The sequence below is a fragment of the Candidozyma duobushaemuli genome (genome assembly GCF_002926085.2).
Source record: "Candidozyma duobushaemuli strain B09383 chromosome Unknown G_B09383, whole genome shotgun sequence".
Taxonomy (NCBI): domain Eukaryota; kingdom Fungi; phylum Ascomycota; class Pichiomycetes; order Serinales; family Metschnikowiaceae; genus Candidozyma; species Candidozyma duobushaemuli.
The window spans coordinates 392,354-405,238 of record NW_020289896.1 but is presented as its reverse complement, the minus strand read 5'-3'; the positions used below and the strand labels follow the sequence as shown (position 1 = coordinate 405,238).

At 47.0% G+C, this 12,885-nt stretch overlaps 8 protein-coding genes across 8 annotated transcripts; 6 read left to right on the top strand and 2 right to left on the bottom strand. All coding sequences in view use genetic code 12, as the record gives it.

The window, feature by feature from the left end:
* Window positions 1-11: 11 nt before the first annotated feature.
* YAF9 (Yaf9p) lies at window positions 12-671 on the bottom strand (the record flags this gene model as incomplete). Its single annotated transcript, XM_025483606.1, has 1 exon — window positions 12-671. The coding sequence occupies one exon, from the start codon at window positions 669-671 to the stop codon at window positions 12-14; it is 660 nt and encodes a 219-aa protein (XP_025335841.1).
* Window positions 672-777: 106 nt separating this feature from the next.
* Window positions 778-4,140, bottom strand: CXQ87_005176 (phosphatidylinositol-3-/phosphoinositide 5-phosphatase; the record flags this gene model as incomplete). Its single annotated transcript, XM_025483605.1, has 1 exon — window positions 778-4,140. One exon carries the CDS (start codon window positions 4,138-4,140, stop codon window positions 778-780), a length of 3,363 nt encoding a protein of 1,120 aa, XP_025335840.1.
* A 329-nt stretch (window positions 4,141-4,469) lies between these two features.
* CXQ87_005175 (uncharacterized protein) lies at window positions 4,470-5,865 on the top strand (the record flags this gene model as incomplete). The annotated part of the gene is made up of 2 exons (XM_025483604.1): window positions 4,470-4,643; window positions 4,969-5,865. The coding sequence occupies 2 exons, from the start codon at window positions 4,470-4,472 to the stop codon at window positions 5,863-5,865; spliced, it is 1,071 nt and encodes a 356-aa protein (XP_025335839.1).
* Window positions 5,866-6,018: 153 nt separating this feature from the next.
* Window positions 6,019-7,011, top strand: RNH35 (ribonuclease H2 catalytic subunit; the record flags this gene model as incomplete). The annotated part of the gene is made up of 1 exon (XM_025483603.1): window positions 6,019-7,011. The coding sequence occupies one exon, from the start codon at window positions 6,019-6,021 to the stop codon at window positions 7,009-7,011; it is 993 nt and encodes a 330-aa protein (XP_025335838.1).
* A 941-nt stretch (window positions 7,012-7,952) lies between these two features.
* Window positions 7,953-9,392, top strand: LAT1 (dihydrolipoyllysine-residue acetyltransferase; the record flags this gene model as incomplete). Its single annotated transcript, XM_025483602.1, has 1 exon — window positions 7,953-9,392. One exon carries the CDS (start codon window positions 7,953-7,955, stop codon window positions 9,390-9,392), a length of 1,440 nt encoding a protein of 479 aa, XP_025335837.1.
* Window positions 9,393-9,554: 162 nt separating this feature from the next.
* Window positions 9,555-10,926, top strand: CXQ87_005172 (transcription factor TFIIIC subunit; the record flags this gene model as incomplete). The annotated part of the gene is made up of 2 exons (XM_025483601.1): window positions 9,555-10,394; window positions 10,447-10,926. 2 exons carry the CDS (start codon window positions 9,555-9,557, stop codon window positions 10,924-10,926), a joined length of 1,320 nt encoding a protein of 439 aa, XP_025335836.1.
* Window positions 10,927-11,149: 223 nt separating this feature from the next.
* CXQ87_005171 (nucleotide diphosphatase) lies at window positions 11,150-11,788 on the top strand (the record flags this gene model as incomplete). Its single annotated transcript, XM_025483600.1, has 1 exon — window positions 11,150-11,788. The coding sequence occupies one exon, from the start codon at window positions 11,150-11,152 to the stop codon at window positions 11,786-11,788; it is 639 nt and encodes a 212-aa protein (XP_025335835.1).
* Window positions 11,789-12,148: 360 nt separating this feature from the next.
* NOP15 (rRNA-binding ribosome biosynthesis protein) lies at window positions 12,149-12,838 on the top strand (the record flags this gene model as incomplete). The annotated part of the gene is made up of 1 exon (XM_025483599.1): window positions 12,149-12,838. The coding sequence occupies one exon, from the start codon at window positions 12,149-12,151 to the stop codon at window positions 12,836-12,838; it is 690 nt and encodes a 229-aa protein (XP_025335834.1).
* Between the last annotated feature and the right edge of the window lie 47 nt (window positions 12,839-12,885).

Here is a 12,885-nt window from a genome sequence, read left to right as displayed (position 1 = left end):
TTTTATGACCCTCACTGTAGTAAAGCGGCTCTCTGCTGCTCTAGCTCTTTATACTCATGGCGCTGTTTCTCAATCTCGTCCTTGACCTTCGAGATGTACACGTCTAGTCTTGCTAGTTCGTCAATCTCGTCTGTCCGTAAGTACTCTTGGTCTCGTTTCTGTGGGTCTGAATATTTATAGGGAAGCAAGTTCAGTGGTTTACCAGTAAGAATCTCGAATGTGGCTTCTGTAGGCTCGTTGAACACTAGCTCGTCAAAAAGAACCGAGTACACTTCGCCATTTTCTCTTTTGGGTGCCTTGGGATTGTATGGGTGGAGCTTTAAGCCATGAAATATTTGGAAGTTCTTCTCGTTGATGCCGAGTTCTGCTCCAGGATGGAAGTGTACCTTGATGATAATTTCGAACTCACCCCATCCGGTTTCAGTTACTTGGTAAGGAGGTCTCTCAACAGAGCGAACAGGGTTTTCATAAGTTTCGTGTAATTTGAACGTGACCTTCTTTATGAGAGGTGTAAGGTCGACATTATCGAGAACAGGTTTGAAAAATACTGTCCATTCGTGAGTGTGATCAGGAGGAGTCTTCTCTGTGCGCTTTTCATCGGCAAGATGCTTTGCAGTATTACCATAAAGAATTGGTACCGATATGGAGACGTTCTTTATTCTTTTTGACATTGTTAGCGTGGTGTTGATAGTGATCTTTACTGTGCTGGTGAGATACTTCTATACCGTAATATGCACACTACAGTCGATTTCTGTGAATAAATGTTTAACTAAATGTCTATTGGGGCACAAGAGGTTTCCAGTCCATCATGTTGCCTTTCGAGGAGGAGCCGTTGGTATTGGCTCTTGGGGGTGGGGGTGGAGGTGCTCTAGCTTCGCTGGATTTCTGCTGCGGAAGTTGTTCAACCTTATTAGTGGACAAGGCCTTAGGTTTACTAGGCTTCACAGGAGGTCTTGATTCGCTAGTGGCAGGCTTGGTTGGTGACGAGGCGGCTGTGTTCGTCACACTAGGAGACATTGACCGAGGTGTGGATGGTTGAGATCCTGAAGGCACAAGAGGAGCCGCAGAAAATCCTAAGTTGTGATTTCTAGAAGGTGGGGCCGAGTTTCTCGAAGGTGGTGGAGGTGGCGGCGTGGAGATCTCATGTCTAGCCTTGAGTCTGTCGCTCAACTCGCTGCCCTGGTTTTGAGAAACAGCCTTTCTGCTCACAGGTGGTGGTGGAACTCTCTTAGGCAAAGTGTTCACAGCGCGTGGCTTTGGACCACGAGCTGGTGGTTTGCTAGGCGAGTATTCGTCTTCGAGGATGTTCATTTCTGAAAGAGTTTTCGAGGTGAATGTCGAGTTGGCCGTCGAACCAGGTGAAGATTCATTGTCGAACTCAATCAAGCTCAGGCTTGAGCCGTACTCCTTCTTGTAAGCATTATAGTAGTCCTCTGCCAACTTCAGCTTCTTGGCCTTGTTGACAACCTTGATGTTGACCTTGAAAGTCGAAAACACGGGCTTGTGATCACTCACAAAAATGTCCATGACAGAACCATAGTTTAAGGCCTTCAAGCCATCCTTGTTGACACTTCTGTAAAGAATTCTGTCAGTCCACGAAGGAACACGTTGCTTCTCAGAAGTGTCGTAATTCGAAGTACCCTTGTCATACTTGTAGGTTGGATAGAAGAGCAAGGGACTCTCTTGGAGCTCTGAGAAAGCACCGCCTTTCTCCATCTCTGCTCTCAATTGATCGGCGTCGTTCAACTCATCAAAAGCACCGCTCTCGATTAAATACCGACATCTGTCATTTGGAAGCTCGACTCTGTAGTTCAAGTCACCAAACCAAATAATGTTGTCGTGATCACCGATGGTATAGTTTCTGGTGAAGGTGAGACCTTGCATAATCAGTGTATAGTCATTGTATCTTTCAATTGTGGCATTCACACCAGCAGCCAAATGAGAGGTCACCAAAGCAAATGATGTTGATCCAAACTCAAATCTGACAGCACAAGCTCCCTTGTTTGCGGTCATACCACCAAGACCCGTCTTTTTCGAGGAGCCTGACACCTGTGTTACATGCTGCATTTGGTCTCTTCTGACGAACAAATACACACTCATGGATGCAATTGCCTCAGTTCGAAGCAAGTAATAGTCCTCCCCCTTGGAATTGAGTTGTTTGTTCAAAAACTCACCCCATTGCGCAGGCTTAGAGCTATCCGAAGTAAGGAAAGATCCAGCATTGAGTTCAATCAACTCTTGAAGTCCAATAGCGTAAAGCTCGGGGGCTGCGTATTTGTCGTTGGAAGCTGGGAAGAGCCAGTCTTCGAGACTTTCCTTAATGGGATGCGACGTGGCACTGACATTGAATGTACCCACAAACATATTGATATTCTTGTATGTCGTGAAAGCCAGAGCATTCTCATGAAGCTTGTCGTGCACAAATTCGTAGATGGGGTCAAAGATCTTGACAGCCTTACCGTTCTTGGCATCTTTACCAAGTAAAAGGTCTATCGTCAGTTGTTTCTTAGAGTCAACAAACGTGTTCTGATACATTCTGGAAACAGATTTGGTGACATCGGAGAGAGCACCTGCGAAATTCATCTTACCAGATCTTGAGAATGAAGACTTCAAGGCATTCGTACCAGTGTAAATTTGAGAAATAGCATCTCCATTGTCCGCCCAAAGAGCGTTATGCTTAAGAGTGAGCTCCTCGATGAGCTGCTTCTCACGAGGAGACTTACCTCCGGCAGGCATTTGGCTTCGAAGAATGTGGCTCAAAACTCTCTGACATACAACTTGTTCGACTAAGTTGGTTCTGTCCAAACAGTCCAAACAGTTGACACGGAACACACCATTCTGGCGAGTGACTGCTTCCGCTTCCTGAACATCGAAATCATACCACCCAAAGGATTCCAAAGAGTCGTAAAGCAACGGGAGAATCTTTGTAGCTCCTGCAAACCCTCCACTCAGCTGCTTCGTTTCAGCATGGAAGTCAAAGTGGCTGTAAGAAAGTTCAGATTTATGTGGAGATCTGTCTAAAAGTTCCTTGTAGCAACGCAGGACGTTAACTTCTTGGGTTTTGGTCTTGGAGAGAAGGTTGACAATGTGACACACACCGTATTTTTCACAGACTTCATCAAAGTGCTTGTTGAAGGCAGGTTGTGTGGCTTCTCGCGATCTTGTGATAGTAATCTTAGGGTTAATCAATGTAGAGTCTTGCTCCCAAAAGGCAGGGACAGAACCTCTGATCTGGGTGAAGGAGAACACCAGTCGCAGAGAAACATTGTTAAAGATGAAATCTGACTCCACAAAGTTTGCAACGTGGCCATCATCGTCAATACCTCTAGCATTGAATCGCGTACCGGCTCTTTTCCAGGACTGCTTTGAGATAATACTGATAGTGTCGCCTCTAGAGTTCAAACGCACGGTTTTGGCGAAACCACGAATCACGGTGGTCAAAAATCTGTTGTGGTCAATAATCTCCATTGCATCCTCGTCTAAGTTGGCTCTAAACTTGAGAAGCTCATTCATCAAGAACGAGTTCCACATGTACTGTTGCTCGTAGTGCTGCAAGTTGACTCTAGTTATGTTGTCAGCCTTCTCAGCGTCGTGAGCGGCCTTGTCGAATTTGGTTGCGTCAATGCCTCTGTTTTGTAAAGTGGATGTCAAATCAAAATCGTTGGAGAAGTAAAAGGAGCCGTTCGATAACAACTTCTTGATCTCGAAACAAGGGTGCACCGTTCTCTGTGCCGCGGGGTCATACTCATCAGGCTCCTGGGTCTGAACTGCCATTCCACCATAGTCCAAGTTAACATAATCCCATTCGTTGCTTCCCAATGATACAAAGTCCACTGCGAAGATCTTATCAACTGACTCGTAAGGAACTGGGCGAGCCACATTAGTGGAGGCACCAGTGATTAATGCTAGATACACCTGCTGTTCAATTGTAATAAGGCCCAAGCATCCGTGTATGTCTCTGTGGATCAAAACCTTGTACTTTCTATTGTGCTGAAAATTGGAGTTTGGTTCGAGTTGAACTTCCACCGAAGGGCTCTTTTTAGGGTCATCAAGACTCGAACTGGCTAAACGGAATGTGAGGGCATGCGTTTCCGAGACCAATGCTATGGTTCGAGGCTCCTCACACAATAAAATCTTCATTGGTGTTTTTTTTTCCAAGAATACGACAGCTGTCTCTGAACACATAGTACTTAACTCACACGCAGCATCCTGTACACACGAGCGTACATGTTCGTCTTGTGGAAGGGAAAGTGGAGGGTCATAAGCAATGTTCTACAAGGCGAAATTTGATGATCTTCGAAGCGAGGCAATCTTGCACCAGTCCGAGGAATTCCGGGCTTGATGGGCAACACAGCCGTGTGCCATGTCCCAGGACCCTCCACACCCGTGCACCTCGGTAACTGAGAAGCTCGGCCTAAAAATTTACAAGGCTCAACGAATCACCTCCACCCAAATCAGCACAATACATAATGGCTAACTACCAAATCACACTCTCAGATGAGTCCAAGGAGACCATCAACAAGGTCTTGGACTACTCCAGAACCGTTGCTCACTACGGCTTCATCCCATTTATCTTGTACTTGGGCTGGAAGGGCTCTACTCACAAGCCTAACTTGTTCAACTTGTTGAGCCCTGTTCCATCCGTGTAAGGTTGAGTGTTATAACACGTTACCTTTGTACATAGCAATAGTATCATAGATTGAGTCTTCGTGGCGCGTTTTGCCGTGTAGTTGTAAGTTGAGTTGGGTTGAAAAGCCTTAATAGCAACTCGAGCAAAGCTCTTCTGTCCAGCATAATATCCGAGAGAAATGTGACTCTAGGCCTTGGTGATTATTATAACGTATTTTGGAAACCACCGCAGGGACACTTTTCTCGTTTGCCTCACACTTGACTTGCTTACCTTATCAATAGGCCTTGTCCTACACCAAATCGCATCTCATCTCTACTTGCTCAGCATCCATGTCTGAGCAATGGTCGAGACGCCAAGTCGAGGTTGTATCTGGCTTAGTAGCGGGTTTCAGCACTACGCTAGCTACTCATCCTTTGGACCTTATTAAAATCAGGCTCCAGCTTGCGGAGAAACTGTCTTCGAAACCCTTCGAACTCATATCCAAGGTATACCATGATATACAAAACCTGGCCAACAAAGCCTACTTAGCTGGTGGGAAGAAACACCCAAAAGCATTCTACACTTTGCAACAGTACTACAGAGGTGTGGGCCCTAATTTCGTGGGCAACATTTCTGCATGGGCCATGTACTTTGGCCTTTACGCAGAGTTCAAAGAATTGGTATCCACAGACCTGTCGCCCAATTACTTTGCTGCATCGTCATTGGCGGGCATATCGACTGCACTTTTAACAAACCCAATTTGGGTCCTCAAGACTCGTATTTTGAGTACTCCAAAAACGAAAACCTCATACTCATCACTTTGGGACGGCGTCAGAAAGATCTACATCAACGAGGGAGTACGTACGTTCTGGAAAGGTACAATCCCAAGCTTGTTTTCTGTCTTCCAAGGCAGCTTGCAATTCACATTCTATGATCATGCAAAACTATACCTTGCAAGGCGCCAGGACAAGGAGCTCTCCAACTACCAGTACACTGGTATCTCAATCATGGCACGAACGCTAAGCATGGTCATTGTCTACCCGACGCAGGTGATCAAGTCGAGGCTCCAAAGCTACAATTTTGGCAACGAAGAGCGGACAATTATTTCCCTGCTTCGTCAAATCAAGAACCTGGGAGGCGGTATCCGAACTCTATATCAAGGTCTCAGTGCCAATTTGGTGAGGGTATTGCCGTCTACTGCTGTCATGTTCTTATCCTACGAGACCACAAAGAAGTACATGAGCCACTCCGATTAAATTCTGAGCTCAAACATCACCACATAAAATTTATAGACTTTAATTCTTGTACCTAGTTTTAACACGCTTTTTCAAGAACCGCTCTCAGTATTTTGCACCCAAACGCATACACAGCGCGAAATCTATACGCGTTGTTTTCCATCATCACTCTTCATGGCAGATTCTGAGGAACCCAAGGCCAAAAGGGCCAAAACTTCAGATGATGGTATGAGCATTGAAAAGTGGGCACCCAAGTCCATAACTTCTATAGAGGACAAGTTTGCTTTTAATTCTACCACCTACCATTCTGCCATACCAGAGGTGATCAAGAATAATCCTGGAGAACCAATAGTCCTAGGCGTCGACGAGGCCGGAAGAGGACCAGTCTTAGGCCCAATGGTTTACGGCATCTCGTATTGCACGGAAGAATACCACAGCCTGCTCAAACTGAATTATGGTTTTGCTGATTCCAAGACATTGAAGGATTCCAGACGTCAAGAGCTCTTCGAGTTGATAGATCAGGAGGACCATGAGCTTTACAAAAATGTTGGCTGGGCCACACGTACAATGACTGCTAAGGATATCTCCAGTGGTATGCTTCGAAGCGCATTAGACGCTGGTGCGTACAATTTGAATGAACAAGCACACGATACTACAATTGCACTCATTTCTGAAGTTATCAAATCAGGCGTCAACGTCCGTAAAATTTTTGTTGACACGGTTGGACCTCCAGCATCCTACCAGGCCAAGCTACAACGTGTGTTTGGCAATGCCGATGTGACCGTTACGAAAAAGGCCGACAGCATCTTTCCAATTGTTAGTACTGCGTCTGTCGTGGCTAAGGTCACACGAGACTTGAATTTGCAATATTTTAACAAGCACATAGACATGGTCAAAGGTCATGACCTAGGTTCGGGTTACCCATCAGACCCCAGAACGAGTCGTTGGCTCAAGGAGAACGTTGATCCTGTGTTCGGCTGGCATCATGGACTCGTTAGATTTCTGTGGCAGACTGCCAAAGATGCACTTGAAAAGGCAGGTGCTGCTAAAGTCATTTACGAAGAGGAGTGTGTCAAGGACAATGGCTACAAGGACGTGGCGAGCATGTTTGACAAGCCTGTGGGTTTGGTCAGCCAGCTGTTTTACGGTGAGCCCGCCCTTCTATAGACAAAGAAGTAGAGAATTGAATTAGACGGCATTTATGAAAAGAGAAGCCACTGTAGAAATTTTTCTTCAATAAATTCAATTACGTCATCGCTGGCTCGTAATGACTAGTTTATTACGAAAATTTTTAATTGGGGAAACAATAAGAGCTGGAACACAGATGACATAGAGATGCCTTGCATGCTTCAAGCCGGTTAAATCCAATTATGTTGACACGATTTTATGTGCGATGGTTTACTTTGCACCCATTCTCAACTTTTTCAGACTTGATACGAGAGCTTTCACAACAACCATTGAAAGTCACAAAACTCCAAAAATTCAAAATATTTAATGTTCCCCAATGCTTCATTGACAAACTACTAAAGAGTCATTCTGAATCTACCTCTCACGGAAATTGCTGTATTTTCCTCTTTTGGTGAAACATTTTGTTGACCCGATTGTTGGTACCTGCCACTTATCGGAGTCAGCATCTCCGAAACAGACCAACAGGCTGACTGACACATTTAACAGCAAAACCAAACCCAAAACTTCACCAATCTCACTTAACAAAATCCAAAACCGCTTTTTATATTTTCCCCCAAACCATCTCTTTGTGCCACGTTTTGCCCTTCCTCTGTTATCTGTCCCGGCTGTCATCGGGGTCCGAAACGGTAGCCTCGCGCACTCCGAGACCGCCAATTCCGAGAATAACTGTCCATTAATTCCGCCACACAGAAGTGAGAGGATAGGAAAAACAACTTTTTCTTGGAAAGTAGAAATGAATTTTTAAGCTTCTTCAGCAGTTTGGCGGTAGAGTCAAGCAAAGTCCCCAAAATCGACTCTTCAATTTTCGCACGTGACCCGGAGGTGTTCCACCGAGCAACGGAAGACAACCATGCGATGCTAGCGTCCTGTACCGCAAAAGTCAAACCCACTTAACAAAAACTTCACAACCTACTCTTCCCATGTTTGCCCAAAGAGCCTCTTCGGCATTGCGTGCCTCTGTGTCTCACGCTGCGGCAGCCAGATACGCTGGCGCCAGCAACTCCTTCCTTGCTGCCAGAGTCACTCTCTCCATGGCAAGATTCTACTCCTCCAAGTTCCCAGAACACACTGTCATCCACATGCCTGCTTTGTCGCCTACCATGACCCAGGGTGGAATCATGTCGTGGAGCAAGCAGGTTGGCGATGAATTGGCCCCAGGTGAGCCCATTGCCGAGATCGAGACCGACAAGGCCTCCATGGACTTTGAGTTCCAGGAGGAGGGCTACTTGGCCAAGATCTTGGTCGACGCTGGTGCCCAGGACGTGCCTGTTGGTAAGCCTATTGCCGTTTACGTCGAGGAATCTGGCGATGTGGCTGCTTTCGAAAGCTTCACCGCTGAGGACGCTGGTGAGGGTCCTGCTCCTCCTGCTCAGGAGGAGGCCAAGGAAGAGCCAAAGGAGGAGCCAAAGAAGGAGGATGAGGCTCCTCAGAAGCCTGCTGCTACCACTAAGGACTCTACTCCTTCTAAGGCCCCAGCTGGCAGAATCTTTGCATCTCCATTGGCCAAGACCATCGCTTTGGACAAGGGTATCGCTTTGAAGAACATCAAGGGTTCTGGTCCAAACGGCAGAATCGTTGCCAAGGACGTTGAAGCTTACAAGGCTCCTGCCGCTGCCACCGGTGCTGCTCCAGCTGCTACCGGCGCTGCTGTCCCAGCCTCTTACGAGGACATTCCTCTTACCGGCATGAGAAAGACTATCGCCTCCAGATTGTTGCAGTCCACCCAGCAGTCCCCAACATACATTGTCCAGTCCCAGCTCAACGTCACCAAGTTGTTGAAGTTGCGCCAGTCGCTCAATGCTACCGCTGAGGACAGATACAAGTTGTCTGTCAACGACTTGTTGATCAAGGCCATTGCCTTGGCCTCCGTGAGAGTTCCACAGGCCAACTCCGCTTGGTTGGCTGAAGAGGGCGTCATTAGACAGTACAACAACGTCGACGTGTCTGTGGCCGTTGCTACGCCTACCGGCTTGATCACTCCTATCGTGAAGAACGCACACAACAGAGGCTTGGCTGCCATCTCCAAGGAGATCAAGGAATTGGGCAAGAAGGCCAAGGCTGGCAAGTTGGCTCCCGAAGAGTACCAGGGCGGTACCATCTGCATCTCCAACTTGGGCATGAACCATGCTGTGAACGCTTTCACCTCCATCATCAACCCACCTCAGTCTGCTATCGTGGCCATTGGTACTACCGACAAGAAGGCTGTGCCAAGCTCTGTTAACGAGCAAGGTTTCGTCTTTGAGGACGTCATCACCGTGACTGGCACATTCGACCACAGAGTTATCGACGGTGCCGTGGGCGGTGACTGGGTGCGTGAGTTGAAGAGAATTGTCGAGAACCCATTGGAGTTCTTGGTGTAATGTCTATTCGGACAATCTACGTATAAATAATGTGCCTATAGAAATGTGTGGTGTAGTGACTCTCCCATCACCTGGTTCCTCCACATGGGAACCATAAATAATGAGCGTGTTCCGAAAAACGTTCCCAAACACATAGACTTTCTTTCCCCATAGACAACATAGATGACCCTACAGACTATTTATATTGCCCGTCATGGCTTCCGTTCAAACTGGTTACCTCCACCACACCCTCCTAACCCAACTGGAATTGACCTGGATCCAGCTTTGGCTCCACATGGTGTGGACCAAGCAGTCGAACTAGGCGAATACTTGGCCACGCTTCCAAAGGACAAACAGCCCCAATTTATAATTTCTTCTCCGTTCTATCGTTGTGTGGAATCAGCTAGGCCGTTTGCTGAAAAGCTGGGTTTGAAGGTCCACCTAGATAGAGGAATTGGCGAATGGTTCAAGAAGGACAGAGGAGTGGTGCCAGTGCCAGCAGACTACAAGAAATTGGGCGAGTTTTTTGCTGAAGTTTTGGGTGAGCCAACTACTTGGGACTCTGAAAGTGGCGTTGTTCCTAGTTCTCAAGGTGAGAGCGAGGAGGATGTGCTTGAGAGATCTCACAAGTTCTGGAAAGCGTTCATTCCAGCTTTCGAGAAGAAGCACCCCGAGGTCACAAGATTGCTTCTCGTGAACCACGCAGCCACCAAGATTGCGTTGGGAATGGCGCTTTTGGGCCACGAGTCGCTTTACGACGAGATTGATTTCAAAGGAACTAAGACAAGATTGAGAGCCGGCGCGTGCTCTTTGGATAAGTTTGAGAGGGAAGACAATCACTGGGTTTTGCTAGAGAACGGTAAGACCGATTTCTTGAAAGATGGCGAGGAGATGAACTGGAACTTCGACGTCAAGGTCGAGGCTGGTTCTGACGAGGACATGAAGAGAAGAGCCGAGGAGGCAAAGCAGAAGCAGGGTAGCGAGAACCCAACCAAGCCAGAGAAAGAGCCTTTGGAGTTCGAGGTACGTAGTAACATGTGAGATTGCGTTTGACCCAGTAATTACTAACAGCCAGGACGTTTACGTTGCTGTGGATGTGCCAATTGTGGCGCCCTCATACTACGATGAATCTGGAGACAGCCGAGATATTGGCGAGCTGCTTTTCATCAACCCAAACGCCAAATTCCAGCTAGCTGGCGTGGAGGAAGAAAGGCCTCTTTTCAAAATCAGTGAAAACATGGTTGCCGGCGCGGACTCCGAATCGGCCTCTTTCAGCAATTCGAATGCAATTGACGGTCAAATATACCAGGCCCGCTGGAGAAAGCTTCTAGGGACCGAGCTTGTTTTTGACGACGATGGAGCTGTCATTGGCACTGTTAGAGAGCATTTGGTGGCAGAGCCTTCTAACAAGGCAAGAAAGAAACCGAGTGCATCAGCTGGTGACAAAAGTGACGCTATGGATGTCGATTCTGAGGCTGGAGAGAAGGCTGATATGAGAACAACTTTTCTTAAGACGGCTGTTGCAGCAGCCAGATCAAAAGCGGCAGCGGAGTAGGCAAATGGTATGATTAACACAGTGACACTGAGGTCGTCACCACTCAATTTAATATGGTAATGAATGTACGTAAGGATAAGTGTGTTGCGATAGGTACCCAGATATACCCAGATATCAATCATAAATTCTATTTTTGCATTTCTCTATCAGTGACCCAGTTTTGGGTGCAAAATCCTGCACTGGTCAGATTCCGCTCGAAGATCAGTAACCGAAACCTACAACCATGCTGTTCGACCATCCCCTCTATGAACATTTGAAGGAATATCGTATCACCCTTGGCTCCCTGTCTCCACGGAGAAAAGAAATTTTGGCCGCAAATGTCGGTATTAAAGACTTTCACATTCTCAAATCGACCTTTGAAGAAGACATATCAAAGGAAGGCATATCTGACTTGGAGTACGTTACCCAGACTGCCCAGGCCAAGATTCCCAGCATTCTAGAACAGCTTGAAAAAGGGAACAATGTGCTTATTGCTGCAGACACAATTGTGTCTTGTGAAGGCAAGGTTTACGAAAAGCCTGAAACAGCTGAGAACCAGTTTGCTATGCTCAAAGCATTCCGCAAAGCAGGTCACGTCAAGGTCATCACATCTGTACATGTTGTTATTTTGAAAAATGACAAGAAGCACCATATCCATGGACACGAGGTGACTGACTTGCAATTCAACACCGAGCTCCTGGATTCAGAGCTCATGCATTACGTCAATTCCGAGGAAGGGTTCCAAGTTGCAGGCGGCTTTCAATACCAAAGTATCGGCAACCTTCTATTTACTGGTCTCCAGGGAGACTACTTCAACGTGGTTGGACTTCCTGCGGCAAAGACGTTCTCCTTGCTTCAGGAGGCATTGGCTGAGGTTCACTGAGAGATCTCATGAACACGTATTATTGACGATGTGACGATAAATGGGTGGCCTTGGATCTACACGTAGGCCTTCTTGAGAGGGCCCGTGGTTCAGAGTGAAATGCACATTGATGAACCAAGTGAGTACAGACGTTTCGCAGCCAGACCAAACAGGCGAAATGGCCTTCAACCACACCCAATAGGAGGCTCTCAAAAATAGAAAAAATAAAACGGCAGTACTCTTCAAAAAATAAATAGAATTAAACTTTTTTTCCTTCTCGAATTACAACCACCTGGCTCTCCACCCTAGCTCTGTACTACATATGAGAGGTGTTTTTTCAGTGCGATGAGATGAGCCTTGGAGACTACAACTACTATAGAAATGGCCAAATCCGTCAGCCAGAAAAAAACGAAACAAGCCAAGAAGGAGGAGCCTAAGGTTGAGGAGGAGAAGATTGCGCTAGAATCTGCTGACTCGCTGAGCGACGAGCAGTTTTCCAGTGACGATGAGGAAGTTGACATCGAAGGTCTCGAGACTCAAACTTCTACAGCCAAGACCACGCAGAGCGTCGGCGGTCACACGGTCAACTTTGAAGTTCCAGAAAAGAAGGCTACCCAGGCCGCTCACAAGAAAAGAGGCGTCATCTACATCGGCCGTCTCCCACAGCATTTCCAAGAGAAGGAAGCCAAGAAGTACTTCAGACAGTTTGGCGACATCACCAGAATGAGACTTGCCAGAAACAAAACCACCGGCCGCATGAAGCACTTTGGATTCATTGAGTTCAAGGAAGAGGAGGCCGCCAAGGTGGCTGCCGAGACGATGAACAACTACCTCATCTTGGGCCACTTGATGAAGGTGCACGTTATTGACAACCCCAGAGACGATCTTTTCCCAGCCAACCTCAAGAGCACATTCACTGAGTTTGACTGGAGAGCCAGGGAGTACGCTGCTTACCATGAGAAGAAGCCTTTGGCGGTGTGGGAGGAGAAGCAGGCTGCATTCGAGGCCCAGAAGAAGGCCAAGTTTGACGAGTTGAAGGAGCTTGGTTTCGACTATGCTCTTGAGGCTTGATTGTAGAATAGTTACTGGCCACGGGCCATTCTTGCATAAGACGGCAC